Source organism: Acanthochromis polyacanthus, chromosome 20 (assembly GCF_021347895.1).
Source record: "Acanthochromis polyacanthus isolate Apoly-LR-REF ecotype Palm Island chromosome 20, KAUST_Apoly_ChrSc, whole genome shotgun sequence".
NCBI classification, from domain to species: domain Eukaryota; kingdom Metazoa; phylum Chordata; class Actinopteri; family Pomacentridae; genus Acanthochromis; species Acanthochromis polyacanthus.
In genome coordinates this window covers 31,346,516-31,373,723 of record NC_067132.1, presented here as the reverse complement: position 1 = coordinate 31,373,723, position 27,208 = coordinate 31,346,516, and the positions used below count along the sequence as shown (strand labels likewise).

Genomic DNA, 27,208 nt, shown 5'->3' with positions numbered 1-27,208 from the left:
CAGCACATCGATGGGAACATCTTTTTAAAAACAGCCTGAATTCTGTGATTGCAGCTCCTTCAACATGAACATTTTCTGGTTTCTTTCCTTCTCTATGGCAGTAAAGTGAACATCTCTGGACAAAATGAGACATTTGTCATCTTAGACCTTTGACGTTTTATAGTTCAGCTTATCGACTGTTGAATATTTAACCAAAACAGTCTGAATTCTGTGATTGCAGCTGCTTCCATATGAACGTTTTCTGGATTCATTTCTCCTCTATGATGGTGAACCAAAGATTGTTGGACATTTTTAGCAAGACGAGACATTTGTCACCTAGACTTTGGCCGTTTTTCACCATTTTGGTGTTTTACAGACCGAACAGTGTAAATTCTGTGATTCCAGCTTCATAATGTGAAAATGTTCTGTTTTTTTCCTCCTCACGGTCCAGACAGCTCATCGATTAACCGGGCAAATGTCGGGCTGTGGAAACGGTGGCGTGAAGAAGCTTTCATTGCCTCACAGGTTCGGTTATCTGCAGCAGTTAAACCACGAGACGGTACAGTCATGAACCTCGATGCCAACCAGACTAAACACATGGCGAGTGTCAGACGGACAGACTGACTGATGGGCGGCCAGACAGATGGACAGGAGAGTCACCGGCGAGATCCAGTTCATCCAAGAATTTTTCCCCTCAGCACTCATTGAGCCGGCCGTGGGAGGAGGGAGGATAAAGGAATCCCAGCTTTGCTCCATTAGCAGCCGAGCGGAGGGAGGAGGGAGGAGAGGTAAAGTTGCTATGAGTCACGGAGCAGGATGGGAGGAGACTGGAGGAGAGAGAGGGATGGAGGAGGAGGGAGGAGAGGTATAATTATGGTGGGAGGCTGCCAGAGCGAGAGAGAGGGAAGAAAGCCGAGGAGAGCGAGTCCAGCCCACTCCACTGAAACCATTCAACTGGTGCGAGTCCACACAGAAGCAGCAGCAGCAGCAGCAGCGAGGAACTCCCTCCGTCGGAGAACTTCACCCCAGGAACAAGGAACCTCAGCAGCTTCTCCTTCGCTGCTTTCTTTCCCTCCGTCCATTCATCACCTCACACACTTCTTTCCCTTTTTCTTCTCCTTGTTTTGTTTTCTTTCTTCTTTCTTTCTTCTTTCTTCTTTCTTTCTTTCTTGTGACGCCTCCACATTTTCCAGCCATCTGTCCCTGACAAAAAAGATAAGGATTACTCATTTTCTCTCTCGGCGTTTCTTTTTTTTCTTCTTCTTCTCTTTCTTGTGTCCTCCTCTCTGTCGTTTCTTTGCAGCTTTTTTTCCCTCCGTTTCGCAGGTGGACTGTGAGCTGAGCTGAACTTTGCAGCTTCCAAACTTCTGAGACAAAGACAGTGAGGAGGAGGAAGCTCACTTTGCTCTCCTCCGTCTCCACCCGGGACTCCATTTTTTTTGGCCCACTTTTGTCCAGAAACTTGACTTTGCTTCCCCCTTTTTTTTTTCTTTCCCGGCCGCGCATCTGCATCCACCAGCATCACCGACCGCGGCCAATCAGGAGGCGTCATGTCGGCGCTGCCTCTGCTCAGCTGGAGCCTCCTGCTGCTGGTGCAGCTCGGCGCCGCCTCCGACCTGCAGCCGCTCAGCCTCCATCCCCACCGCCAGCCCGCCGCCGCCGCCGCACACTGCCCCTCCTGCGCCCTGGCCAGGATGCGGAGGAACGAAGGGGTCACGGCGGCGGACGCCCCATCATTACCCGAGGAGGAGGAGGAGGAGGCGGCTCAGCAGGACGTGGTGGAGGCGGTGAAGAGGCACATCCTCAACATGCTGCATCTGCAGGCCCGGCCCAACATCACCCGGCCGGTGCCGCGCGCCGCGCTGCTCAACGCCCTGCGGAAGCTGCACGTGGGGCGAGTGGCCGAGGACGGCAGCGTGCAGATAGAGGAGGACGACGCTCGGGGGAGGGGAGGACGGGGAGGAGCCGCCGGACAGGGGGGAGGAGCCTCGACGGCGACATCACGGGCCGACGGCGGCGACGCTCAGGAGACCACCGAGATCATCACCTTCGCCGAGGCCGGTCAGTGTCTGTGTGTGTGTGTGTGGACATCAGTGTGTGTGTGTGTGTGTGTGTGTGTGAACATGTGTGTGTGGACATCAGTGTGTGTGTGTGTGTGTGTGTGTGTGTGTGAACATGTGTGTGTGGACATCAGTGTGTGTGGGCAACAAGACAGCAGCACATATTTGCATGTGTTAGTTTTGTGTGAATGATAAAAATGCAGCTGCATTAAAGAGACGCGTAGAGAAAACCTGTGAGTACGGAAAGACAAGGTGTGTGTCTGTGTGTGTCTTTTAAAAAAACACAAACGACAAAAAGTGTGTAACCATGATGACTTATGGAGTGATTATGGTGTTACAGTTTTGTGTGTTTGTGTGTGAATGACTAAAATGCAGCTGCGTCGGAGATCAGCTGGTGTGTTTCTTTGTGTGTCCACCTGCTAATTCCACCTGCGTACTCACACACACACACACACACACACACACACACACACACACACACACACACACTAACCTCTGTAATCGCCTCCTGCTGTTTTCAGAGAATACCTCATTATCTACTTAAAGTCAGAGGAGATTTGTGCGTCGCTGTGTGTGTGTGTGTGTGTGTGTGTGTGTGTGTGTTTTCCTCACAGTGCTGGAATGTTTTCCTGACAGACGGTAGCGACAAACAGCGAGTCGGCAGTCAGCGAGGGTCAGGCGTTAACAGCCTGCAGACAAGCCGCAGGGCACACTTACTCCAGCAGCGCCTTTAAACTCGTCTCTATCGGGTCCCTCTTGGATCTCTGTCGAGTCTCTATCAGGTCCCTTTCAGGTCTCTATCGGGTCTCTATCGGGTCTCTATCAGGTCCCTTTTGGGTCTCTATCAGGTCTCTATCAAGTCTCTTTCAGGTCCCTTTCAGGTCTCTATCAGGTCTCTTTTGGGTCTCTATCGGGTCTCTTTGGGGTCTCTATCGGGTCCCTTTTGGGTCTCTATCAGGTCTCTTTCAGGTCTCTTTCAGGTCCCTTTCAGGTCTCTATCGGGTCTCTTTTGGGTCTCTATCGGGTCCCTTTTGGGTCTCTATCAGGTCTCTTTCAGGTCTCTATCGGGTCCCTTTTGGGTCTCTATCAGGTCTCTATCAGGTCCCTTTTGGGTCTCTATCAGGTCTCTATCAGGTCTCTTTTGGGTCTCTATCAGGTCTCTTTCAGGTCCCTTTCAGGTCTCTATCGGGTCTCTTTTGGGTCTCTATCGGGTCCCTTTTGGGTCTCTATCAGGTCTCTTTCAGGTCTCTATCAGGTCTCTTTTGGGTCTCTATCGGGTCCCTTTTGGGTCTCTATCAGGTCTCTATCAGGTCCCTTTTGGGTCTCTATCAGTCTTGATCAGATCTTTATCGGGTTTCTATCAGGACTCTATCGGGTCTTTATCGGGTCTCTATCAGGTCTCTTTTGGGTCTCTATCGGGCCTCTATCAAGTCTGTTTCAGGTCTCAATCGGGTCTCTGTCAGGTCCCTTTTGGGTCTCTATCGGATCTCTATCGGTCTTGATCAGATCTTTATCGGGTTTCTATCAGGACTCTATCGGGTCTTTATTGAGCCTGTATCGAGTCTCTTTGGGGTCACGGTGTTTGCATTAGTCGTGTTTTTCCGGCGGCTGAAAGGCGGCGCTGTTCGTGCCTCCTTCCGTTTCTGGCTGCAGATTTCACTGATCTGAGACCAGAACCTTCAGGATGGAGTCGAAAGGTTCTCCGTGGAACACCTCAGCCTCCTCTGAGAAAGACGTTTCCGTCCTGAACTCCACCAGGAGCGTGTCCAAACCCAGACTTCAGATCAGCACCTGTCAGTCAGCGGAGTGGGCGGGACTTCCTGCTCCTCTGGATTTTCTGTTGGTGTTTCTGTAGGCGAGAGTCTGGAGCAGCAGATGGAAAAGATTTTTATGAACTGGATCTGTGCAAACAGGCCGAGAGGAGCAGCTTCACTGAAAGGAAAACACACACTTTAAGGAGGAGCTCCTCATCGTCCTTAAATCAGAACCAGCCCGTCGGACCGGCCTCGGCTTGAAATCACAACAAAAACGTCACGGCTGAGGAAAAAACAGTTCACCTCAATCTATAAACGCTTTAAAAATGTGATTATTTAGTCATTTTAACAGCAGATTCAGCCTCCAGGGGGCGTAAACGCTCCAGTCTGTAGTCTGTTTTTGCCTGTTTTTGGCCTCCTCCACCTCTTCACCTGATTATTAATAGTAGATCTGATGAAATGAGCTGTAGTTCCTGGTTGTTCCACCAGGGGGAGACTCTTAGTGTTTAATGAGGTGGAGTTACAGGTGTGTTTGCTGCCCGTCCAGAAGAGTCCTTTTGTGGGTTTTTGTTGTCGTTTTGTCTATTTTTAGTCGTTTTGGGTCTATTTTTAGTCGTTTTAAGTCTATTTTTAATCATATTGCATCTTCACTTAGCAGTTTTCCATCTATTTAAAGTTGTTTTTTGTCTATTTGTGTGTGTTTTTTAGCTTATTCCATCTATTTAGAGTTGTTTTTTGTCTTTTTGTGGTTGTTTTTAGCTCATTTGCATCTCCGTGGTCATTTCTTGTCTATTTTTATCCTTTTGGCATCAGTTTGTCGCTCCTTGCGTCGGTTTCTCGTCTTTTTTTTTGTCCGTTTGCGTTTAGTTTTAGCTGTTTCTCGTCGTTTAGCCTCTCTGTGGCCGTTCTTCATCAGATTTCATTTGTGTCGGTTCTATAAAATGATCAGAGAAATGAAATAACAGAAAACGTGTCTGAGTTTAATTTAAATGGAAATGAACTGACAGGAGGAAGACTTTCCTGATTTTTTTGTTTTTATCTTTTTTAGCTTTCAGTTGTGTAATTTTTGCAGCTTTTTGAGTCTGTTTACATATTTTTGTGTCTTTTTGTGTCATTTTGGCATCTTTTGTGTCTTTTTCAGTCATTTCTGCATCATTTAGTGTAATTGCTGCATGTTTTTGTCTTTTTGCATCATTTCTGCATCTTTTACTGTATTTTTGCATATTTCTGTGTTTTTGTGTCATCTTTACAGCTTTTTGTTTCATTTCCGTGTCCTTTAGTGTCTTCTTTTTATATATTTTTGTGTCTTTTTATGTATATTCAGCATCTTTTGTTCCTTTTAGTGTCATTTCTTTCTGTTTGTGTCGTTATATATTTTTGTATCGTTATATGTAATTTATCATTTCAGCGTCTTTAAGTGTCATTTTTACATATTTTTTGTGTCTTTTCTGCAGCTTTTTGTCATCTTTTCATTTTTTGTGTTGATTTTACATTTTTCTCTTTTGTGTCATTTTGTTTTTTGTGTAATTTCTGCAACTTTTATTTAATTTATGCATATTTTAGTGCTATTTTTACGTATTTTGTCTCTTTTCATGTCAATTTTACATGTTTCTGTCTTTGTGTGATTTCCGTTTCATTTCTGCATCTTTCAGTATCATTTTTGTGTCTTTTCATGTTATTTAGGCGTCTTTTTGAGTCATTTCTGCATTTCTGGTGTCGTTTTTACATATTTTTGTCTATTTCTGTGCCATTTTTGTCTCCTTTTGTGTCATTTCTGTGGCTTTTAATTTCATTTTTACACCTTTTTGAGTCCTTTAATGAAGTTTCTACAGCTTTTTCTGTCATCTTTTCATATTTTGTGTGTTTTTGTGTCATTTCTGCAGCTTTTTATTTCCTTTATGCACCTTTTAGTGTCATTTTTACATATTTTTTTGTCTTTTCGAGTCATTTTTGTGTCATTTCTGCGTCTTTGTGTGCTATTTTTGCGTCATACTGACATTTCTGAGTTCTGTCTCTTCGTTCAGTTCCCTGCAGGACTTTATGTTGGGGTGAAAAATGAGGAAAGCGCTCGGTGACGTTCCTGCGTTTGTGTTGAGTTCGAGGCGGTCTGGAATCCGTGCCGCTTTGCAGACGACCAAGAAGACGACGAAGCAGCGAGTGGCACGGGGAACGTTGTGTAACCGACGAGCTAAAAACGACCTCGCCACGTTTCTCATGAGCCAGCAGAGTTGTTTTTCTAAGATGTACGCGGACCTGCCGTGAGAATACTTTGCACCCAGCCCGTCCTGGGCTTTGTTGGGAAGAAGCGATGCGTTCAGGGACCTCGGTAATTATTTTGAGCGACAGAGATGAGGAGCGGAGGGACGACGGGATTCTTGGCGGAGGCGAAGTGTCAACCTCCGTTTAGCGGCTCCGACACAATATCTATCTGTTTTTTTCTGTTTAAATTCCTCCCGTCCGTCCCTGTTTATCTTCCCCCTCCTGCCCCGCCTCCACGCAGAGGACAATTAGGCTAATTGAACTTAATTGAACACATCATTAGCGACATTCCACAAGCCGCTTTCATGTGCCTCGCTGTAACCTCGGCCTACCCCGGCAGACGGAATAAGCCGGTCATTGTTGCTGCTATTCTGGTGGCCGGTCCGTCTGCGGATTCGAACCGGCAACCCTCAGGTTCACTGACCCCGCACCAAAGAGGCTGAAAATAAACCACAATTAGCATGTTTGCTTCCTGCGTTTGATCCCCTCCGCTCTCTTTGTTGTCGTCTTTTCTCGTCCCGCCTCTCCCCTCGCAGAACTCGCCGTGTTCCAGACACGTTCCGAGGAGGTTCCCAGAGCGTTCCTCCTGAAGGAGATCTGAAAACGTTGGACTGCTATATTCCCAGAACTGAGCCCGTTCTACCTTTGTCATCGTCTAACATTGTGGAACACTGTGAGAACGTTGCATAGACTCTGTAATGGGTTCTCTCAACAACGTTCTTAGAAGATTGCGGCAACGATGTTCCACTTTTGTTTGTATAAGAACACCTTAGAATGAAATGTTAGTTTGAGAACGTTCCTTCTTTTAGTATCATGTAAAAACGTCTTGTAGAAGAATGTTCCCTCAAAGGATAGGTAAAATGTTCCACCTTAAACACATCACATGACGGGAACGTTCTAAAATGTTCCGTATAACATCTAGAGAGCATCTTTTAAACTCTGATTTGAGAATGTTCTACCTTTGTCATCATCTAATGTTGTGAGAACGTTGTATAGATTCTGTAATGGGTTCTCTCAACAACATCCTTAGAACATTGTGGAAACGATGTTCCCCTTTTGTTCTTATACCGCAGTACAAGAACGTCTTAGAAAAAATGTCAGTTTGAGAGCGTTTCTTCTTTTAGTGTCGTAAAAACGTCTTATAGAAGAAGGTTCTGTAATGTGTTCCCTCCAAAAAACAGGCGAAATGTTCCACCTTTAGTACATCACATGACAGGAACGTTTTAAAATGTTCTGTATAAGAATCTGAGGTAACGTGTAAAAACGTTTTGTAAAAGAACGTCTACAACGTATTCTCTCGACAGCATCTTTCAAACATTGCAACAACGATGTTCCACTTTTGTTCATACAAGAACGTCTTAGAAAGAGATGTCAGTTTGAGAACGCCCCTCAAAAAATAGGCAAAATGTTCCACCTTTAGTACACCACATGACAGGAACGTTCTAAAATGTCCTGTATAAGAGGCCTCGTGACGGAATGTTCTCAAAATGTTGGTTTGAGAACATTCTTCCTTTGGTCTCATGTGAAAACGTCTCGTAGAAGAACGTTCTATAATGTGTTCCCTCAAAAAACAGGAAAAACGTTCCACCTTAATGACATCCAGAGAACATTCTGTGAATGCTGATTTGAGAACGTTCCTCGTTTGTTATCACAGAACATGTTCTATGAATTTACTCCCTCATCAACATGCAAAGAACGTTCCACCTTCCATTTCAGAAAACGTTCTGACGTTTGAGAACGTTCTGTCATCTGAGGTCTGATAACTTCTTGGAAACGCTTTCTCAGTGTTAGCTTGAGAACGTTCCTCCTCTGTTATCACGGAACATGCAAAAACATCTTCGGAACATTCCAGGCAGAACGTTCCACCTTTGTCAGTATATCTGAGACACATCTGGAGAACAGTTCTATTTAAAGTGTTAGTTTTAGAACATTCCTCCTTTGTTATCACGGAACATGTTCTGTAATTTACTCATCAGTTCTCATAAACATTCTGAGAACATTGCAGCAGAACGTTCCGTCTTTGTTCATATGTCACAGTATGAGAACATTCTACAAAAATCATCTGAGGCCTCGATAACATCTGGAGAACGTTTTCTTTGCATGCTGGTTTGAGAACGTTCCTCCTCTGTTAAGGTGGAACATCATGCGTGTTCCTCCTCTGACGTGTGGACGTCGTACTAACTTCACGGAACGTTTGTTTAAGATGTTCTGTTTAGAGAACCATTAGAAGCGGTGGGTTTGTGGTGGAACGTTGTGGGAACGTTCCGGGCCAGCTGGGGTTCCTTTCCTCTTCTTCTCTCGTCTCTTTCTTGGCAGCGGCTCTTCCTCTGTGTTTATCCTCCCTCTGCTGCCTTTGTTCCACGGGTTCCGCCGCTCGCTGTTCTCCGTTGCGTGTTAATGGTGTTTACAGTGTCGGGGCAGTTTGCCGGTTTGAATCCTCGGTTCTCTCCTCCTCGTTCCACGGCCCGGCGGGGCTTTGAAGATGTTCCACGTCTGCAGAGATGAATCACTCGGTAGTAAACAGCACAGATTGAGTCCAGACCTGCTGCTCACAAACAGCCGGGTTCCTCCGCCTCACAAAGTAGTCCCGAAGAGAAAAGAAGAGCTTTGTGAGGGAGAACCGGTGAGAAAAATAGAACGTTCAGTTTTAAAATGGAAAATCTCAGAATAGAACTCGGATCTCCTGATGAAGAACGACTAGAATCAGACGAACCAAACGATGCGATTGTTCCTCACTTTAGCCCCGTTTTTCCTCACTGTGACTCATTTTCCTAATTTAAGGCTCATTTTCCTCATTTAAGGCTCATTTTCCTCATTTAAGGCTCATTTTCCTTACTGCAGTTTTACCTCTGTGTCTCATTTTTGTTGTCTTTGTTCTCATCTGTGTGGTTTTTCATCTCTTTCAGAGACTTTTTTAATGAAACAGGTGTTTTTTGATGATTTTCGATGACGTGGAACGTTGGAAAATCCGATCACTGTTTGTGTTTTTCCAGTTTTTATGTCGTTTTGGTGATTTTTGTATAAAAAGATGATGGTCTTGTCGAAGCTGCTGCAGAGTTTTTGGTGTTCAGAGGTTGAATCTGAGCGTTTTCTTCCTGAAGCTGCTGCTGGGTTGTGGTCTGTAAACTGATGCTGGATTCGTCTGTTCTTGATTGGACACACAGACAGACGGTTTAATTTTTATCGTCCCCAGAGAGAGTCCAGAGGTTTATGGAGCAGACTGAAAATGAAAAACAGAATCACAGCTGAAGTCTGACGTCTGGTTTTCAGTTTCAGCTTCTCAGCACCGGACTCGTTTAGAGAACTTTAATTTGGTTCTAAGTGGAACCCTCCGTCTGCACTTTCACTCCGTTCACTTGTCCTGACTGTCAGCACGAAAAACACAAACATAAACAACACAAACATAAACAACACAAACGACACAAACATAAACGACACAAACATAAATAACACAAACATAAACACCATAAACAACAAAAACATAAACATAAACAACACAAACATGAACAACACAAACATAAACAACAACACGTTCTGTGGATCTACTGTTAAACATTGATGCAGGAGAACTCAGAGACACTTTACTGTGTTAATATCCAGATTGATTTGACACTTTTGTGTGTTTATTTGTTGTTTTTTTTGCCACTTTCATGCGTTTATTTTCAGTTTTTGGACACTTTGTGCGCTCTAATCTGGGGTTTTACAGCGCTGCCTGTCAGTTTTGAGGCTCTCCGGTCTTGACGTTCTCCAGATTGTTCTATTATGTGCAGAACGGTGCCAGTGGTCTTCCTTTTTTATTTGGAAAAAGCAGAAGCATCGTTTTTAAGAGCTACAACAGCGTTTCAGCAGGCAGCCGCAGTAAAATGAAGGAATAAACGTAAACACCACCCAGAAAACCACAGCACTGTCAGCAGGCTGCTGATCTGGGCTCTGATTGGTCGCTGTGCTGATCTGGGCTCTGATTGGTCGCTGCGCTGATCTGGGCTCTGATTGGTCGCTGCGCTGATCTGGGCTCTGATTGGTCGCTGCGCTGATCTGGGCTCTGATTGGTCGCTGCACTGATCTGGGCTCTGATTGGTTGCTGCGCTGATCTGGGCTCTGATTGGTCGCTGTACCTGCCAGGTGTCCTCAGCTCTTTGAAGCCTCCATGATGGATTCAAACAGGAATAGAAACAGAGCTGTTGTCCCTGAACCCAACATTTACCAGCCCACACTTATTTGTCTTATTTATTAGACTTATTTGTCTGTTTTGGGCCTGAATGTCCAAGTTTTTGACACTTTTGTGGGTTACTATTTGACTTTTTGGGACTTTTTCTGCATGAACAGCCATATTTTTTACACTTTTGTGCATTAATATCCAGGGTTTGGACTATTTTTTGCATTAATGTGCAGGTTTTTACCACTTTTGCATGTTAATATCCAAGTTTTTGACTATATTGTGCCCTAATATCCAGGGTTGTTCCTATTTTCTATGTTATTGTTTCGGCTTTTGACTATATAGTGCGTTAATATTTACGTTTTTGACACTTGTGCATTAATATCCAAGTTTTTGGCCTTTTTGTGCATTAATATTTCAGTTTTTGACTGTTTTCTCCATTAATATCCAAGATTTTTACTATATTGTGCATTAATATCCAGGTTTTTGACACTCTTTTTTGCCTCATTTCTGTTAACAGCCAGTTTTTTTGACCCTTTTGTACATTAACATTTAGTTTTTTGACTATATTATACAATAATATTCAGTTTTTTTGGCTATTTTCTGCATTAATATTCAGGTTTTTGACACTGTTGTGGGTTAATGTCTGAGTTTTTGTCCCTTTTCTGCAGATTTCTGCCCCTTTTGTTCATGATTCTTCATGGTTTTGACCACATGGTGACATTGTGGAGGTGAATGTGAACTCTGGTGTTTCTGGACGTTCTGAATGTTTTAGTGGAGATCTGTTCCATTCTGTTTTAAATTTTGTGTGTTTATGTTCACATTATTGTATGCTAATTTTAAATGTTTACACTTTTTTGAATTAATATACAGGGTTATTCACATCCAGATTATTGACTTTTTTGATTGTTAATATTTCGCATTTTCACACTTTTTTACATCAATTTTTAGGTTTTTGACACTTTTATGCATCAATGTCCATTTTTGGGGCACTTTTGTGTGTCAACATAGTGTTGTTTTTTTATGCTTTTGTGCGTAAATATCCAGGTTTCCAGCAATTTGTGTAGTACTGTCCAGAGTAATATTCTGCTTTTATATCATTTTTATTGGTTACTATCCAGATTTCTGACAGCTTTGTGCATTAATATTGAGGTTATTGACACATTTTGTAGATTTTTGCACATTCATGTGTATATTTTTTGGCACTTTTGCGTTTTGTTTTTCAGGTCATTGAAGTTTTTTGTGTTAATCTGAATATTTTTGACCCCTTTGTACATTAATTTTCAGTTTTGGACTGTTACATTAATATCAGAGCTTTAACATTCAGATTTTTGACCTTTTTGTGCGTTATTATTATCCAGGTATTTGACTATTTTTTTCATATAAATTTAGGTTTTTCACACTTTTGTGGGCTAATAATGAAGTTTTTGGTTATTTTCTGCATTAATAATAACGTTTTTGGCAATTTTCTGCGTTAGTTTCCAAATTTTTGACCCTTTTTTATATTAATATCCAAGATTTTTGACTATTTTTTGTGTTAGTATCCAGGTTTGTGACATTTTGTGTGTTCATATCTGAGTTTTTGACTCTTTTCTGTGTTAATATCCAGCTTTTTTAAACCTTAGTTGGTTAATATTTTTGTTTTTCACACTTTTGTGGGCTAATATCTGAGTTTTTGACCATTTTATGAGTTAATATTGAGGTTTTTATAACTTTTGTTGGGTAATGTTGAGGCTTTGCGGGGTAATATTGTGGTTTTTATAACTTTTGTTGGGTAATGTTGAGGCTTTGCGGGGTAACTGTTGGACACTGAGGCCTGTGGACGCTGGACGAGGTGCAGAATCCTGAAACGGACTAACTGGATGTGAGCTGTGTGTTTTACAGCTGCTTCATTTTCACCTCATCAGGAGCTCATAAATCTAGACCTGGTCAGAACTCTGCTGAGGTTTCAGCTGCTCTGTTTTCCTCAACAGCCTGAGCTGAAGATCCTCAGTAGCTTCATGAGGTTTGATGGCTGTGGAGTCCAAAATAAACTTAAAACGTCTGCATTTTTCTGCCTAAACGTCCTCGTGTTCCCTGGCTTTGCTTTCAGCTCTGAGGATCTATTTCTTTGCGATGTTCGTCTCATTGTAATTTGCTGAAGCTGCTTCATAAACATCAGTCTTATTTATGCATTATTATGATTTATGCTTCATATGATGCAACAGAAAGCCAACATGGAATCAGAGGATCTTTTCTTTTCTGCCAAAACTGTCAAAAACAAGAGAAATAAACCACAGAAGAAGTAAAACAAGCAGTAAAAGTCCAATGAAAACATGTGAAGGAGCGCTTTAAACCTCCTCTTAAAAGCTTCTTTTATTGGCTGATTTTATTTGTGTGAAGTTCTGAGAAAGTAACTGTAACAGAGGAACACATGGCTGGTTGGTGGAGATCCATGATGATATGTGATGGCTGGTTTCTGATGCTCTGATTATTGTATAAACTGGATCTATAGTGGTATTTAATGGTCTAAAGGGGCTTTTCATGGTTTGAACTGGATTCTTAGTCTAACTGCTTTTTGATGGTCTAAACTTAGGTTTGGTTAGGAACTGGATGTTTACTGGTATATACTGGTCTAAACTGGGTATTTATTGATTTAACTTGGATATATATTGGTGTAACTTGGGTATTTATTGGTCCAAACTGGGTATTTTTGGTCCAAACTGGGTATTTTTGGTCCAAACTGGGTATTTTTGGTCCAAACTGGGTATTGGATGGCTTTAACTGGGTTCTCATGATCTGTCTCTTAAACGTAGGTTTGTTGGCTGAAACTGGATGTTTGTTGGTATTTGATGGTCTAAACTGGCTTTCTTAGAAAACGTGGTTGCCCCACCTTGGGGCAGTTGGTAACTCATCTTTGAAGCAACCTTATTAAAATTACAGATTGTTTTGATGTGAGAAAAGAAAAAATGTCCTGATGAAGCGGTTCTGGTTGGGTTTTGACTGGGTTCTGGTTGGGTTTTGACTGGGTTCTGGTTGGGTTTTGACTGGGTTCTGGTTGTTTTCTGGTTGGGTTTTGACTGGGTTCTGGTTGGGTTCTGGTTTGGTTCTGGTTGGGTTCTGGTTGAGTTCTGGTTTGGTTCTGACTGGGTTCTGGTTGGGTTCTGGTTGGGTTCTGGTTGGGTTCTGGTTTGGTTCTGGTTGGGTTCTGACTGGGTTCTGGTTGGGTTTTGACTGGGTTCTGGTTGAGTTCTGGTTGGGTTCTGGTTGGGTTCTGACTGGGTTCTGGTTGGGTTTTGACTGGGTTCTGGTTGTTTTCTGGTTGGGTTTTGACTGGGTTCTGGTTGGGTTCTGGTTTGGTTCTGGTTGGGTTCTGGTTGAGTTCTGGTTTGGTTCTGACTGGGTTCTGGTTTGGTTCTGACTGGGTTCTGGTTGGGTTTTGACTGGGTTCTGGTTGGGTTTTGACTGGGTTCTGGTTGGGTTCTGGGCCTCTGTTGTCTGTGGATTCAGTCTGAACTTTGAGGTGTCTGATAACAACTGAATCTCTTGAAGCTCTGCTCGATAGATGTCTTTTTCCGCTGTGTGTGTGTTTAAGGGGATTACGGAGGATTTAAGAAGATTTATCATCAACCAGCCGTCCTTTTAACAACATACCACGCCGTGTTTGTGTCACACGCTGGCAGGATCTGTTGTTTAGCTCTGCTGGCCGCTGCGTCTGATAAATCAAATCAAAGTCATAATACGTCCCCGGGGCCAATGGGGGAGTTGGGGAATGTCTGGAGGCTGCTGCCAATGATGGTGTTCGACTCAAATGTCAGTTTATCGTTTCCCATTTCTGCGTCAGAGAGTCAAACTGAAGTGTCAGACGTGAACGGCTGATGAAAGATTAGTTCGATTCTCTGAAAGATTCCAGCAGCTTGAGCGTGGCCCACCGGACACGTTTCCTTCTACAGCTGGATGTTTGTCGGTTGAACTGGATTTCTGAGAGTCGAGCTTCTTTTCTGAGGATCTAAATGTAATATTTTATGCCTGAAACTGGATGCATCCTGGGATTTAATAGTCTAAACGGAGCATTTGATGGTCTAAACTGGGATTTAGGTGGTCTAATGCTGTAGTTGATGGTCTAAATTAGGTATCAGACGTCCCATTCCGGTTGTGTGATGGTTGGAACTGGACCTTTATCGGTATTTAATGGTCTGAAACTGGTTTAAACTGGGTTTTTGGTAGTTTAACTCTGTTCTTATGATCTAAGCTGAGTGTTAGATGGGCTAGACTGGTTGTATGATGGTTGCTGACGATCTAAACTGAATGTTCGGTGCCCTAACAGGTCTTTGAATAGTCTAACTGTATTTTTGGTGGTCTAAATTGAATATACGATGGGTTTTAATGGCCTACAGGTGGTTTCTGGGGGTTGAAACTGAATATTTGATGATTGAAATGTGATATTCTTCAGTATGTGATGGTATAAAGTAGGTTTTTATTGGTCTAGGCTGGATAAAAACTGGTTTTAGGCGGTGTAAAGTTAATGTCTGACAGTCTAAGCTCGACATTTGATGGTCTGAACTGTTTCCTCACAGCTTCATGTTAAATTGTTGAAACTCCATGCATATTGGTATTTAATATTGTAAACTAGGCATTTGATGGTGTGAACTGAGTATTTGCTGGTTGGCTCTGTAATGGTATTTGACGTTTATTACCTCAGCATTGGATTCTCTGAACTGCTTCTATGAAGGTTGTTGATGGTCTAAATGAACAGATTTGAGTCCTTTAACGTTGTTTCTGGTGGTTTAAACCAGATGTAACACGTGTTTTGATGGAATAAAATAAATATTTCATGGTGTAAAACTTTAAGTGTTCTAGCTGAGCTTTTTTTAAGGTTTAAAGACGAGCCTGAAGGAGCAGTTTGGTCGGAAAACGTGACCCTGAGATGCACCTGAAGGCTCCAGCTCCCCGATTCCCTCGGTGAAGAGAAGGGATGTAACTCTAGAGGACGTGTGCTCTCCTCCCTCACCGCCCGCTGGCCCAGAAATCAGCTTTTATGAGTTGTCGAGACGAGAGTTTGTAAGGATCAGTCTTGTGTAAATGGAGGGGGATTACAGGGAGGTGATGAGCTGTGAGCTGAAGACTTGCAGAGGTCGGACAGACTCCAGGAAACACACTTGTTGTCTCTGAGTGTAAATGAGCTGCTGGAACTTGTAGTTTCTCACCTGCTCTGTTGCTCCACTGGACAGCAGTGAACCAAACTTCTGATCCACTTCATGTCCTGTTCTGGCCTCTCGTGCACTCGATCCCCTGGACGAGAATCTCAGCAGACGCTCGTATATTCTTCCCCTTTTCTTTTCTTTTTTTTGGGTCTTTTCCTGTTTTCTGCTCGTGACCGTGAACATTGCTGGAATTCTTCTGGTTTAATAAGCAACAGTGCTGAAGATGAGCATCTGGATTCCTCCGTGATGCATTCAAGGCCTTCCAGTCAGAGCTCACGGTCGAATACCAGAAACAGTCGAACACTCGGTGTATGTCCGCCTTAAATTTCATGAATCTGTTGGGGCATTTCTGCTTTTTCCTGTGAAAAATACAAATTCAGATTCAGCAGTGAACTCTTTCTTTGAAGGTCTAAGCTGAGCATTTGTTGGTCTAAAACAGTTTTGATTGTCTTATTTGCTGTTTAAACTGGATGTTTAATGGTATTTACTGGTCTAAGCTGGTTGTTGGTCATCTAACTCCATTTTTAATTATCTAAACTTAATATTTATTGGTTGAAACTAGATATATAATCACATTTAATCATCTAAACTGGATATTTTATGAGTTCTAAATTGTTGCTTTTTGGTTTTCCAGAGTCTGAATCCATTATTGATCATGTAAACTGAGTATTTGACAGTGGAAATGGGATGCATAGTTGAATTTGATGGTGTGAACAACATGTTTAATGGTGTAAATTGGATGTTTGATGGTCTTTAATGCTCACCATTGTTGTTTGATAGTATAACTCTATTTTTGATGGCCTAAACTGAGTATTTGATGACTGAATTTGGATGTAAACAAAATATTTATTGGTATAAACTGGGCGTTGGATGGTTTTTGGTTATCTAAACCAAGTGTTTGATGATCTAAACTGGGTATTTGTTGGTTTAAATCCATTTTTGACGACCTAAACTAAGAATCTGATAATTTAATTTCGACGTATATTTAGATTTAATGATGTGAACAAAATATCTGATGGTATAAACTGGGCATTAAATGGTCTAAATCAATTGTTTGATGGTCTAAACTTAGTCTTTAATGATTTTGACCGGGTGTTTGTTGGTCTGTCTCTGTTTATGACGTCCTAAACTGAGTACTTGCAGACTGAAACTGGATTTTTAACGGTATTTGACGATAATCTGGATCTTGGACCAACTTGCCGTTTAATTTTGGCGTTTCCACATCGAGGTAACTGGATGTTTGCGCCCTGGTTGAGCACAGAATGCAGCGGTAGATAATTACTCCTTTGGTTTTGAAAGTTAACATGATTCAGCAGAAGAGCAGCAGCGTCAGAGGCTGGAAATCACATGTCTGTTGTTCTAATAAGCAGCTGGACCTGATCCTCTGCCTTTTTTAAACACTTTAACTCCAATTTCTCCAACAATCTGTTGGGTTTTTGCACAGTTTGACTGCATTTGTTATCCTACAGATAATAAACAGTAAAATCAGAGGAAAAAATGTTTTCTTTCATAGATTAACCGTAAAAAAATCTGCAAATTAACGTCTCAAAAATGGTTAAAAAAAAACAAAAAACAAAACAAAGCAGTTTTTCTCGGATTATATCAACTTAAATCACAAAAAGTTTTATAATTTACCAGAAAAAAAACTGTAAATGCTTCATGAATGTGTATTTTGTTCTTTTCCAACATTTAGTGTTTAAATATCTGTGAAAACATTCTGTGATTTAAAAGACCAACTGTGAACAGCAGAGAGCTGTTAAAGGTCTTTTATTTCAGTCCTTTAGAGAGACGATGAATGAACAGAGCTTCTACTTTCTATCCTGAAGATGATCTAAGTGAGAACCTCGCCTCCACAGACCATTCACCAACAATCACTCTTTGATTTGGGTCCCAACGCCCACCAGCGACAGACCCACATCTACGGAGCCCACCGAGGACCCGGACCTTCCAGGAAACACCGGTCTGGGTCTGGTTCTGGGTCTAGGTCTGGTTCTGGGTCTGGGTCTAGGTCTGGTTCTGGGTCTGGGTCTAGGTCTGGTTTTGGTTCTGGTTCTGGTTCTGGTTCTGGTTTTGGTTCTGGGTCTGGTTCTGGTTTTGGGTCTAGTTTTGGTTTTGGTTCTGGTTCTGGTTTTGGTTCTGATTTTAGTTCTGGGTCTGGTTTTGGTTCTGGGTCTGGTTCTGTTTCTGGTCTGGTTCTGGTTTTGGGTCTAGGTCTGGTTCTGGTTCTGGTTTTGGTTCTGGTTTTAGTTCTGGGTCTGGTTTTGGTTCTGGGTCTGGTTCTGTTTCTGGTCTGGTTCTGGTTTTGGGTCTAGGTCTGGTTCTGGTTCTGGTTTTGGTTCTGGTTTTAGTTCTGGGTCTGGTTTTGGTTCTGGGTCTGGTTCTGTTTCTGGTCTGGTTCTGGTTTTGGGTCTAGGTCTGGTTCTGGTTCTGGTTTTGGTTCTGGTTTTGGTTCTGGTTCCGATTCTGGTTTTGGTTCTGGTTTTAGTTCTGGGTCTGATTCTGGTTTTGGTTCTAGTTGTAGTTCTGGGTCTGGTTTTGGTTCTGGGTCTGGTTTTGGTTCTGGTTTTAGTTCTGGGTCTGGTTTTGGTTTTGGTTCTGGTTCTGGGTCTGGTTCTGGTTCTGATTCTGGTTTTGGTTCTGGTTTTAGTTCTGGGTCTGGTTCTGATTCTGGTTTTGGTTCTGGTTTTAGTTCTGGGTCTGGTTTTGGTTCTGGTTCTGGGTCTGGTTCTGGTTCTGGTTCTGGTTTTGGGTCTGGTTTTGGGTCTAGGTCTGGTTTTGGTTCTGGTTTTGGTTCTGGGTCTGGTTCTGGTTCTGGTTCTGGTTCTGGTTCTGGTTCTGGTTTTGGGTCTAGGTCTGGTTCTGGTTCTGGGTCTAGGTCTGGTTCTGGTTCTGGTTCTGTTTCTGGTCTGGTTCTGAACGGTTTCATTCAGACTGAGGAACCAGGAGCTGTTCAGCAGCAAAGCTCCACAGAGCTGCACTGTGACTGAACTTCTGCTGTAGATTTCCTGTTAAATTACACCAAACTACACGTCACTAAACAGAAACTACCTTCACTGTTAATCATCAAAGAATAGCTGCAGTTTACACACACTTCCTGTTAGCTGGAAGGAAACTTCATGTACACGAAAGACCTAAAGAGAGGAACTCATTTTTAACTTCTCAGGTTTTCACTGTTCTCACAAAAATGACACAAGAAGATTCAAGAATCCCATCAGTGACACTAAAAGACGGACACATGCCCCTAACGCACATAAAGGGGAAAAATTAAAAAGAAATCCGTTACATTAACTTTATTTCCATGAAATGACTGAGTCCTGATGTTTAGCTCTGGTTTGATGGCCTCCAGTTTCAGAAAACTGAACTTATCTGGACAAACAAGACTTTAGAGGAAACTCTGGTCCAGTTTGTTCTGGTATTGACACTCCAACTGATCCATAAAAGAACCTGATGTTCTGATGTTCTGCTGATGTTCTGCTGTTCTGGTGTGGTTCTAACCTGGTGTCTGTGTCTCCTCAGGTGAGGTTCCAGGTGTGGTGAACTTCGTCTTGTCTAAAGACGGCGGTGATCTTTCTCTGGTGGAGCAGGCCAACGTCTGGCTCTTCCTCCGTCTGTCCAAGTCCAACCGGAGCCGAGCCAAAGTCACCATCCGTCTGTTCCACCATCGTGGTCCGACCGCCGGCCGGCCGCCGCAGGACGAGGCCCCGCTGGCGGAGAAGACGGTGGACACCCGGCGCAGCGGCTGGCACTCCTTCCCAGTGTCGGCGTCGGTCCAGACGCTACTGGAGGCCGGCGGCTCCACGCTGGGCCTCAGGGTGACCTGTGACCTCTGCGCTGACACCGGCGCCACGCTGGTCCTGGTGTCGGAGGCGTCGCAGCGCGGCGGCCAGCGGGAGCAGTCCCACCGGCCCTTCCTCATGGCCGTGGTGCGGCAGGGCGACGGCGGAGACTCGCGGCGGCGCCGCAAGCGAGGCCTGGAGTGCGACGGGAAGGTCCGGGTCTGCTGCAAGCGGCAGTTCTACGTCAACTTCAAGGACATCGGCTGGAACGACTGGATCATCGCGCCGCCTGGTTACCACGCCAACTACTGTGAGGGCGAGTGCCCCTCCCACGTGGCCAGCATTACCGGCTCCACGCTGTCCTTCCACTCCACCGTCATCAGCCACTACCGCATGAGGGGCTACAGCCCCTTCCAGAACCTGCGGTCCTGCTGCGTGCCGACCCGGCTACGGGCCATGTCCATGCTGTACTACAACGAGGAGCAGAAGATCATCAAGAAGGACATCCAGAACATGATAGTCGAGGAGTGCGGCTGTTCATAAAGCCACTCGGGACTCGGCGGCCGAGGGAAACCGGAGTCGGTCCGACAGTCCGCCGCCCTCCGAGTCGCCGCTCCGAGTCGCTGTCTGGGACTAAAAGTCGACTTCGGCGGAACTCAGAGTCTCCAGGGCGACAAGAAAAAAGAGAGAAAAAAAGAATATCTAATATATTTTTGCTACAAATGGAGGGAGTGAGTCGTATTTATGAGGCTGAGACGTTCACGCACCGCCAAGCATCAACGAGGTGCCTGAAAAAACTACGAACACGAAACTCTAAACTCTAAAACTGTAAAACTATGCAACTTGTTTCACGTATTACGACCTTTACCCACTTTACTCTGTTTGTTCCAACTGTTTACTTTAAAATGTCCGACGAAGAAAGACTCTGTGTGTGTTACTGTGTATGTTACAGTGTGTGTGTGTGTTACAGTGTGTGTGTTACAGTGTGTGTGTTACAGTGTGTGTGTCTGTGTGTGTGTGTGTGTGTGTGTGTGTGTTACAGTGTGTGTGTCTGTGTGTGTGTGTGTGTGTGTTACAGTGTGTGTGTGTGTGTGTGTGTGTGTTACAGTGTGTGTGTGTTACAGTGTGTGTGTTACAGTGTGTGTGTCTGTGTGTGTGGAGAGATACTTGAAAGAAACAAGTTGGCGGCTGCTGGAACCAAACACTTCTTTTCGTTGCCATGGTTACCATGTTGATGTTCTAATTATTATTGTCAGTATATTAATATTATTGTTGATTTTTGAACGTTACAAACGTTGTTTTGCACTAATAGTGAGAAACTCCCACTAAAACACCTTCTGATTGGCCGAGCCGGCTGTCAGTCAGGCAGAGGTTCTACAGAGACTGAAGAGAAGAAAAACGAGATTCAAAAGTTAAAAAAACTGCTTTTTTTCTGTGTTTGTTTCAAGAAAATTGAAAAAAGATGAAGTGTGTTTCAAACCGATGCCTGGAAAAACACAAAAATAACCGAAAACCTGCGCTAAGAGTCAAACATCAGGTTTCTGTCCACATCTGTAGCGATGCTGACAGTTAGCTCGGCTACAAACATCACGTTGTTCCGAAGCTGCATCTGAACTAAAAGCACTTAGAGGAAGAAAAAGGTCCTCGGTAATCGGCCTAAATAATGAAGTCTGAGCTGCCCCGAAATTAAAAATGTTTTAGGTGATGTTTTTCACTCAAAAAATTCATAAAAATATCCTTAAAGTAACTTTACGTTGACATTAAAACGACCTTCAGCTAAATCAACAGGTTTAAAAAAACATCATCAGCAACAAATCTGAGCTTCAAATGATCTCGTTGGAATGTTTTCCAAAAATAAACCTTCAGTTGGAATCAGAAACAAACAAAAAATTTTAGCATTATTTTTTATTTTTCATAGAATTTGGTTCAAGCAAAGATTTTTGTTTATCTTTTTTTAAATTTTGTGGAATTTTTGTTTTTCGTAAAATCTTATTCCAACAGATGGTTTATTTTTGGTGAGTTTTTAAAGATTTGGTAGATTTTTTGTTTTGCAAAAAATCTGATTTAAGCAAAAGGTTTATTTTTGGTTAATTTTGAAATATTTCGCAATTTTTTGTCCTCACAGAATCTGATTCCAGGAAAATGTTTATTTTTGCTGGGTTTTTGAAAATATTGCAAATTTTTTGTTTTTCCCAGAATCTGGTTCGAGGAAAGGGTTTATTTTTGGTTAGTTTTTAGAGATTTTGCAGAATTTCTTGTTTTTCACAGAATGTGGTTCCAGGAAAACGTTTATTTTTGGTGAATTTTAAATATTTCGGATAAAGAGACGAGTCGAGCAGCAGGAAAGCCACCAGATTTTTCTAAAAGATAAAGCGACTTTTAAACCTGCCGGCTGGTTTCTGGATGGTTTTTACACCGATTTGAGGTCGTTTTTGACTCTTTCTGAAATTGGTTTTAAAATGAGAAGCTTCGACGTTGCTGCAGTAAATTCTCAGCAGGTCTTTTGGTAAAACAGAAACAAACCTCGAGTTCGCTTTAGGACGCCAAAGAGTCGACCAGATTCTCTTCCTCCAGCCTGATTGGTGTAAAAACTGCAGACGATTCCGAATAAAGTCTGTAAAATGTGGACGTTTCACTTCGTAGCTTCGTTTAGTTTCTCCTTTACTTGTGGTGGGTTTTTTTTCTGGTCCACGACTCCATTTCCCATGATGCTTTACTGCTCAGCGCCATGTTTCTGGGAGGAAACGGATGTCAGGTTCTGCTTGTTTTCCGATGGTTTGTTCGCCCAAAGTCTGGACGGTCAGCCGCCTCTCCACGGTTTATTTGTGCTTTTCTTTCTTCGGGTCGTCGGTGTTCTTCTGGACCGTGTACAAACAAAACGTCAGTGCAGAAAAAAAGCCTAAAAAAAGGACTAAAAGAGGAAGTGGTTGTGTTAGGTTCCGATTCTGTTATTTTTGTCAAGACGAAAAAAAATGACACTGAACGAAGTGGACAAAGAATAAAAAGTCTATTTTTTATTCTGTATATATGGAACCAAGACTCCAGTCTGTTGCGTTGCTTTGTTGTACAAATCCAATGTGCTTGTGGCATTTTTCTAATCTAATTTATTTTACCGTATTTTTTGTTTATTGTTCTCTGCTTCACCATTAAAGTTTAAAGGATGTACACAAAGAAAGGCATCTCATTGGTCCTTTTCCTGCTCACTTTGTTCCATTTAAATCAGAAAAATTTCACCACGGAAACGTTTAGACCAGGAGCGTTAAACTGATCTTAGTTCCACATTCAGCCCAGTTTGATCTCCATGGAAACCAGTAAAATCACAGCATGATGTCTATAGAACATAATGTAACATTTATAGAACATACTATAACATTTATAGAACATACTGTAACATTTATAGAACATACTGTAACATTTATAGAACATACTGTAACATTTATAGAACATACTAAAACATTTATAGAACATACTGTAACATTTATAGAACATACTATAACATTTATAGAACATACTGTAACATTTATAGAACATACTGTAACATTTATAGGACATACTGCAACATTTATAGAACATACTAAAACATTTATAGAACATACTGTAACATTTATAGAACATACTAAAACATTTATAGAACATACTGTAACATTTATAGAACATACTGTAACATTTATAGAACATACTAAAACATTTATAGAACATACTGTAACATTTATAGAACATACTGTAACATTTATAGGACATACTGCAACATTTATAGAACATACTAAAACATTTACAGAACATACTGTAACATTTATAGAACATACTATAACATTTATAGAACATACTGTAACATTTATAGAACATACTGTAACATTTATAGGACATACTGCAACATTTATAGAACATACTAAAACATTTATAGAACATACTGTAACATTTATAGAACATACTGTAACATTTACAGAACATAGTATAATGCTTATAGAACATAATGTAACATTTATAGAACATAATGTAACATTTATAGAACATACTGTAACATTTACAGAACATACTATAACATTTATAGAACATACTGTAACATTTATAGAATATAGTATAATGCTTATAGAACATACTGTAACATTTATGGAACATATTGTAACATTTATAGAACATACTATAACATTTATAGAACATAGTGTAATGCTTATAGAACATAATGTAACATTTATAGAACATACTGTAACATTTACAGAACATACTGTAACATTTGTAGAACATACTGTAACATCTATAGAACATACTATAACATTTACAGAATATACTGTAACATTTATAGAACATACTGTAACATTTACAGAACATACTGTAACATTTACAGAACATACTGTAACATTTATAGAACATACTGTAACATTTACAGAACATACTGTAACATTTATAGAACATACTATAACATTTATAGAACATACTGTAACATTTACAGAATATACTGTAACATTTATAGAACATACTGTAACATTTACAGAACATACTGTAACATTTATAGAACATACTGTAACATCTATAGAACATACTGTAACATTTATAGAACATACTGTAACATTTATAGAACATACTGTAACATCTATAGAACATACTATAACATTTACAGAATATACTGTAACATTTATAGAACATACTGTAACATTTACAGAACATACTGTAACATTTACAGAACATACTGTAACATTTATAGAACATACTATAACATTTATAGAACATACTGTAACATTTATAGAACATACTGTAACATTTATAGAACATACTGTAACTTTTTTAGAACATTGTTTCTACAACATGTGTTTATAGAACATGCTATGACATTATTATTATTACATACTAAGGCAGTTTTCATACCACATTTTTAGTTGTTTTTTCGTTTTAAAACATTTCCCACCGTTGTGTTAGACGATGAAACGTTCCACAATGTATTTAGTAAACAGATCAGTTTGTCTCCACATGAAAACACTAAAACCTTTTTATTGTTTTCAGCTGCTTCCAGTCCAGAAGGACTTCAGGACTAACCCTCTGTGCTTAATTCCAGCTCCTGGTCTACGGTTCCTCAGGGTTCCTCAGGGTTTCTGCTGGACGTGATGTCATGAAGCCTCCAGAGCTTCGACCACGCTGGCAGGAAACACCCCGCTGTGGTCGCTCTCTGCTGTTCGTCTGCAGCTTTAATCTTCCTCAAAGCCAGATGTGGAGTTGTGGTTCTGCCATTCTGATGCTTTGCGTGTCGCTTCGCTGTCCTCCTGTCATTAGGAGCTCCGTCTATTTATACTGCAGACGCCGACCTGACAGGAAGTCCTGACAGGAAGTCCTGACATTCAGTCGTTCAGGAGAAGCTTCACTCATATCATTTACTGCACTGGGATCTCTGAGGGGTTTACTTTAACAGCTCTTTTTCATAACAGACTAAACTGTGATGTTTGGTGATTAGGAAACAAATCTGAGTCAGTTAAGTCGATAGTGTAATGATACCGCCACCTCCATGCTTGAAGTCCAGAGGATCAGAGATCAGACAGACGAGACGTTTCACCAAATACTAGAAGATTTTTTCATATTGGATGCAGGTGACTGTATGTCCTCACAACATGAGGAACACACACACACACACACACACACACACACACACACACACACACGCACACACACACACACACAGACACATTTTCCTACCCTTCAACCTCAAAATAAATCTAACTTTGTTCGTGTTTCCTAACAACAGTACACACATCAAAACCTCAGAGCATGACCTCATCAGTGCAACACACACACACACACACACACACACACACACACACACACACACACACACACACACACACACACACACACACACACCATCTTGGTTTCCACCAAACAGGGTTTTTCCTCTGAGCGTCTTCACGAACGTGGAGTCAAAGATCTTTTCTTTTTCCTCATGTTTCTGAAAGTAAAACCTGCTGCTGACGCTCGTATTAACAGAAAATAAATCTCAGTCACAGGAACCAAAGCAGCACTTTCGCTTTACCCACGTTCTGCTGCTGTGTTCTGTTCAATGAGGAGAACTTCACTATCCACGTTTCTGATGAGTCAGAATCCGGGTTTTTGATGTCTTGGTGGATCAGTAATGAGGGTTTTGTTGTGTTGGTGCAGCATTATCGAGGGTTTTCTTGGTGCTAATTTGGTAATATTTACATTTTTTGACTTTGGTGATATGATATGGAAGTTTTTGACATATTAGTGCATCAATATTCAGGTATCTGATGTCTTGGTTCAACAATATCCAGTTTATGATGTCTCACAAACATCCAGGTTGTTGGAGTTTTATTTCATCACTATCCAGCTTATTGATGTCTTGATCCTTCAGTATTGAGGTTTCTTGATGTTTTACGCAACAATATCCAGTTTTTTGACAAGTTTAAGTTTTGTTGGTGGATCAGTGTTGATGTTTTTAACTTGTTGGTGCACCATCATCTGGGTTTCTGGAGGTTTTAGTGCATTGGTATCCAGATTTCTGATGAGTTTATGAGTCAAAATCCAGGTTTTTGACATTTTGATGGATCAATATTGAGGTTTTTGGTGTGTTAGTGCATCAATATCGAGAATTTTGATGTTTTGTAGCAACAATGTCCATGTTTTGGGCATTTTTTTACACCAATATCCAGGTCACTGATGCTTTGGTTTAACTGTATCTATATTTTTTAACATCTTGGTGAACTAACATCCTGGTTTTTCATGTCTTGCTGCACAAATATCTCGTCCACCAATACTTTGACTTGTGTCACATTCAGTTATTGTTTATTGGTCCATCAGTATCTAGGTCCCTTGTAGTGGAGTACTTTTACTTAGCTGTATTTTCTTCAGCGAAGGATCGGGATCCTTCTTTTACTGCTGCACATTTCCTTCCTGCTCTTTTCTAAAACTGATGGTCATGAAGGAATCCCTGGGAAAATTCATCTCCACTGAGAGATGGAGCTGCAGGGATCAGATCTGCCACGGGTCATTTAACACGAAAGTTTTTCTTGACAAATTACAGACATGGACGATTTGCACGGGAATATAATCTCAAACAACTGCATTCCCCCATGTGGAGGTTCAGGTTCCAGAGCAGAGGGTGTGACGGCTCGGTCATTAAACGGGAATGCGACCACGATAGCAGCGACGCTCCTCCAGCTAATGAGCAAAGACCTTCAGTTCTCAGTCTCAGACACAACCAGAACATACAGGAAGCAGAAAACACGGATCTCAGAAAGGAAGGTCTGCGCTCCGGTTCTTTGCAGACACCACGAGGTCAACAACACTGATCTTCTGCTGCTTCTGTTCTGGTTCTTAGAGCATTTTAAACGTCAGCGTTGATCTCATTGGAGGCTGATGAACCAACCTGAGTCTGGATCACAGCAGAGAACTCCAACATCACACAGTTTGACGAGCAGAACATCAGAACTTTGCTGTGAGAGGACACCAGATGTGGTCTTCAAGCTGTTCAGAAGAAATGTGAGAGATGGACAGACGACGGAGCAGAAGGTTGACAAACAAATGATAAGAACTTTGTTGGAGTTTCTGCTTTGAGAGACCAGAAGAAGTCCAGCACAGAATCTCCATCGTTGCTGTCAGTAAGCAGGAGGTGGTGAGCTGGTTGGACATGATGACTCAGTACGGATCCAAACGGTGTAAAAACAGGTTTATCTTTAGACTGATAATCACTTAATTGCTGCAGAGCGCAAACTGTTTTCATATACAGTCTCTTCCTACAGAACATCAGCAACAACATCTCAGCTCCGAAACCCAGACTGGAGCAGCTCTGAAGCAGCAACGAGATGCTGTGGGGTGAAAGTCGAAGAACCTCGGTGTCTTTAAGCTCCTTTAACTGAGCTTCAGATGTGATTTAAGCAGCTGAAGAATGGGATGGAAAGGCTGCATGTCTTCTGCAGCTATTTTAATCATCGTAGCATAAAATGTTAGTGGGGCTAACCCCAGTTTTTTCTGAACCGCAGAAAGCTATCGAGGGCGGCAGGAACGCCGTCTCAGGTCGGCGGATCATATCTGAGGTCGG

General features: G+C 41.9%; 1 protein-coding gene across 1 annotated transcript; it reads left to right on the top strand.

Moving 5' to 3' along the window:
- The first annotated feature begins 462 nt into the window (after positions 1–462).
- Positions 463–22,342, top strand: inhbaa (inhibin subunit beta Aa). Its single transcript, XM_022218202.2, has 2 exons — positions 463–2,040; positions 18,908–22,342. The coding sequence occupies exons 1-2, from the start codon at positions 1,530–1,532 to the stop codon at positions 19,708–19,710; spliced, it is 1,314 nt and encodes a 437-aa protein (XP_022073894.1). The 5' UTR covers positions 463–1,529; the 3' UTR covers positions 19,711–22,342.
- Positions 22,343–27,208: the final 4,866 nt, after the last annotated feature.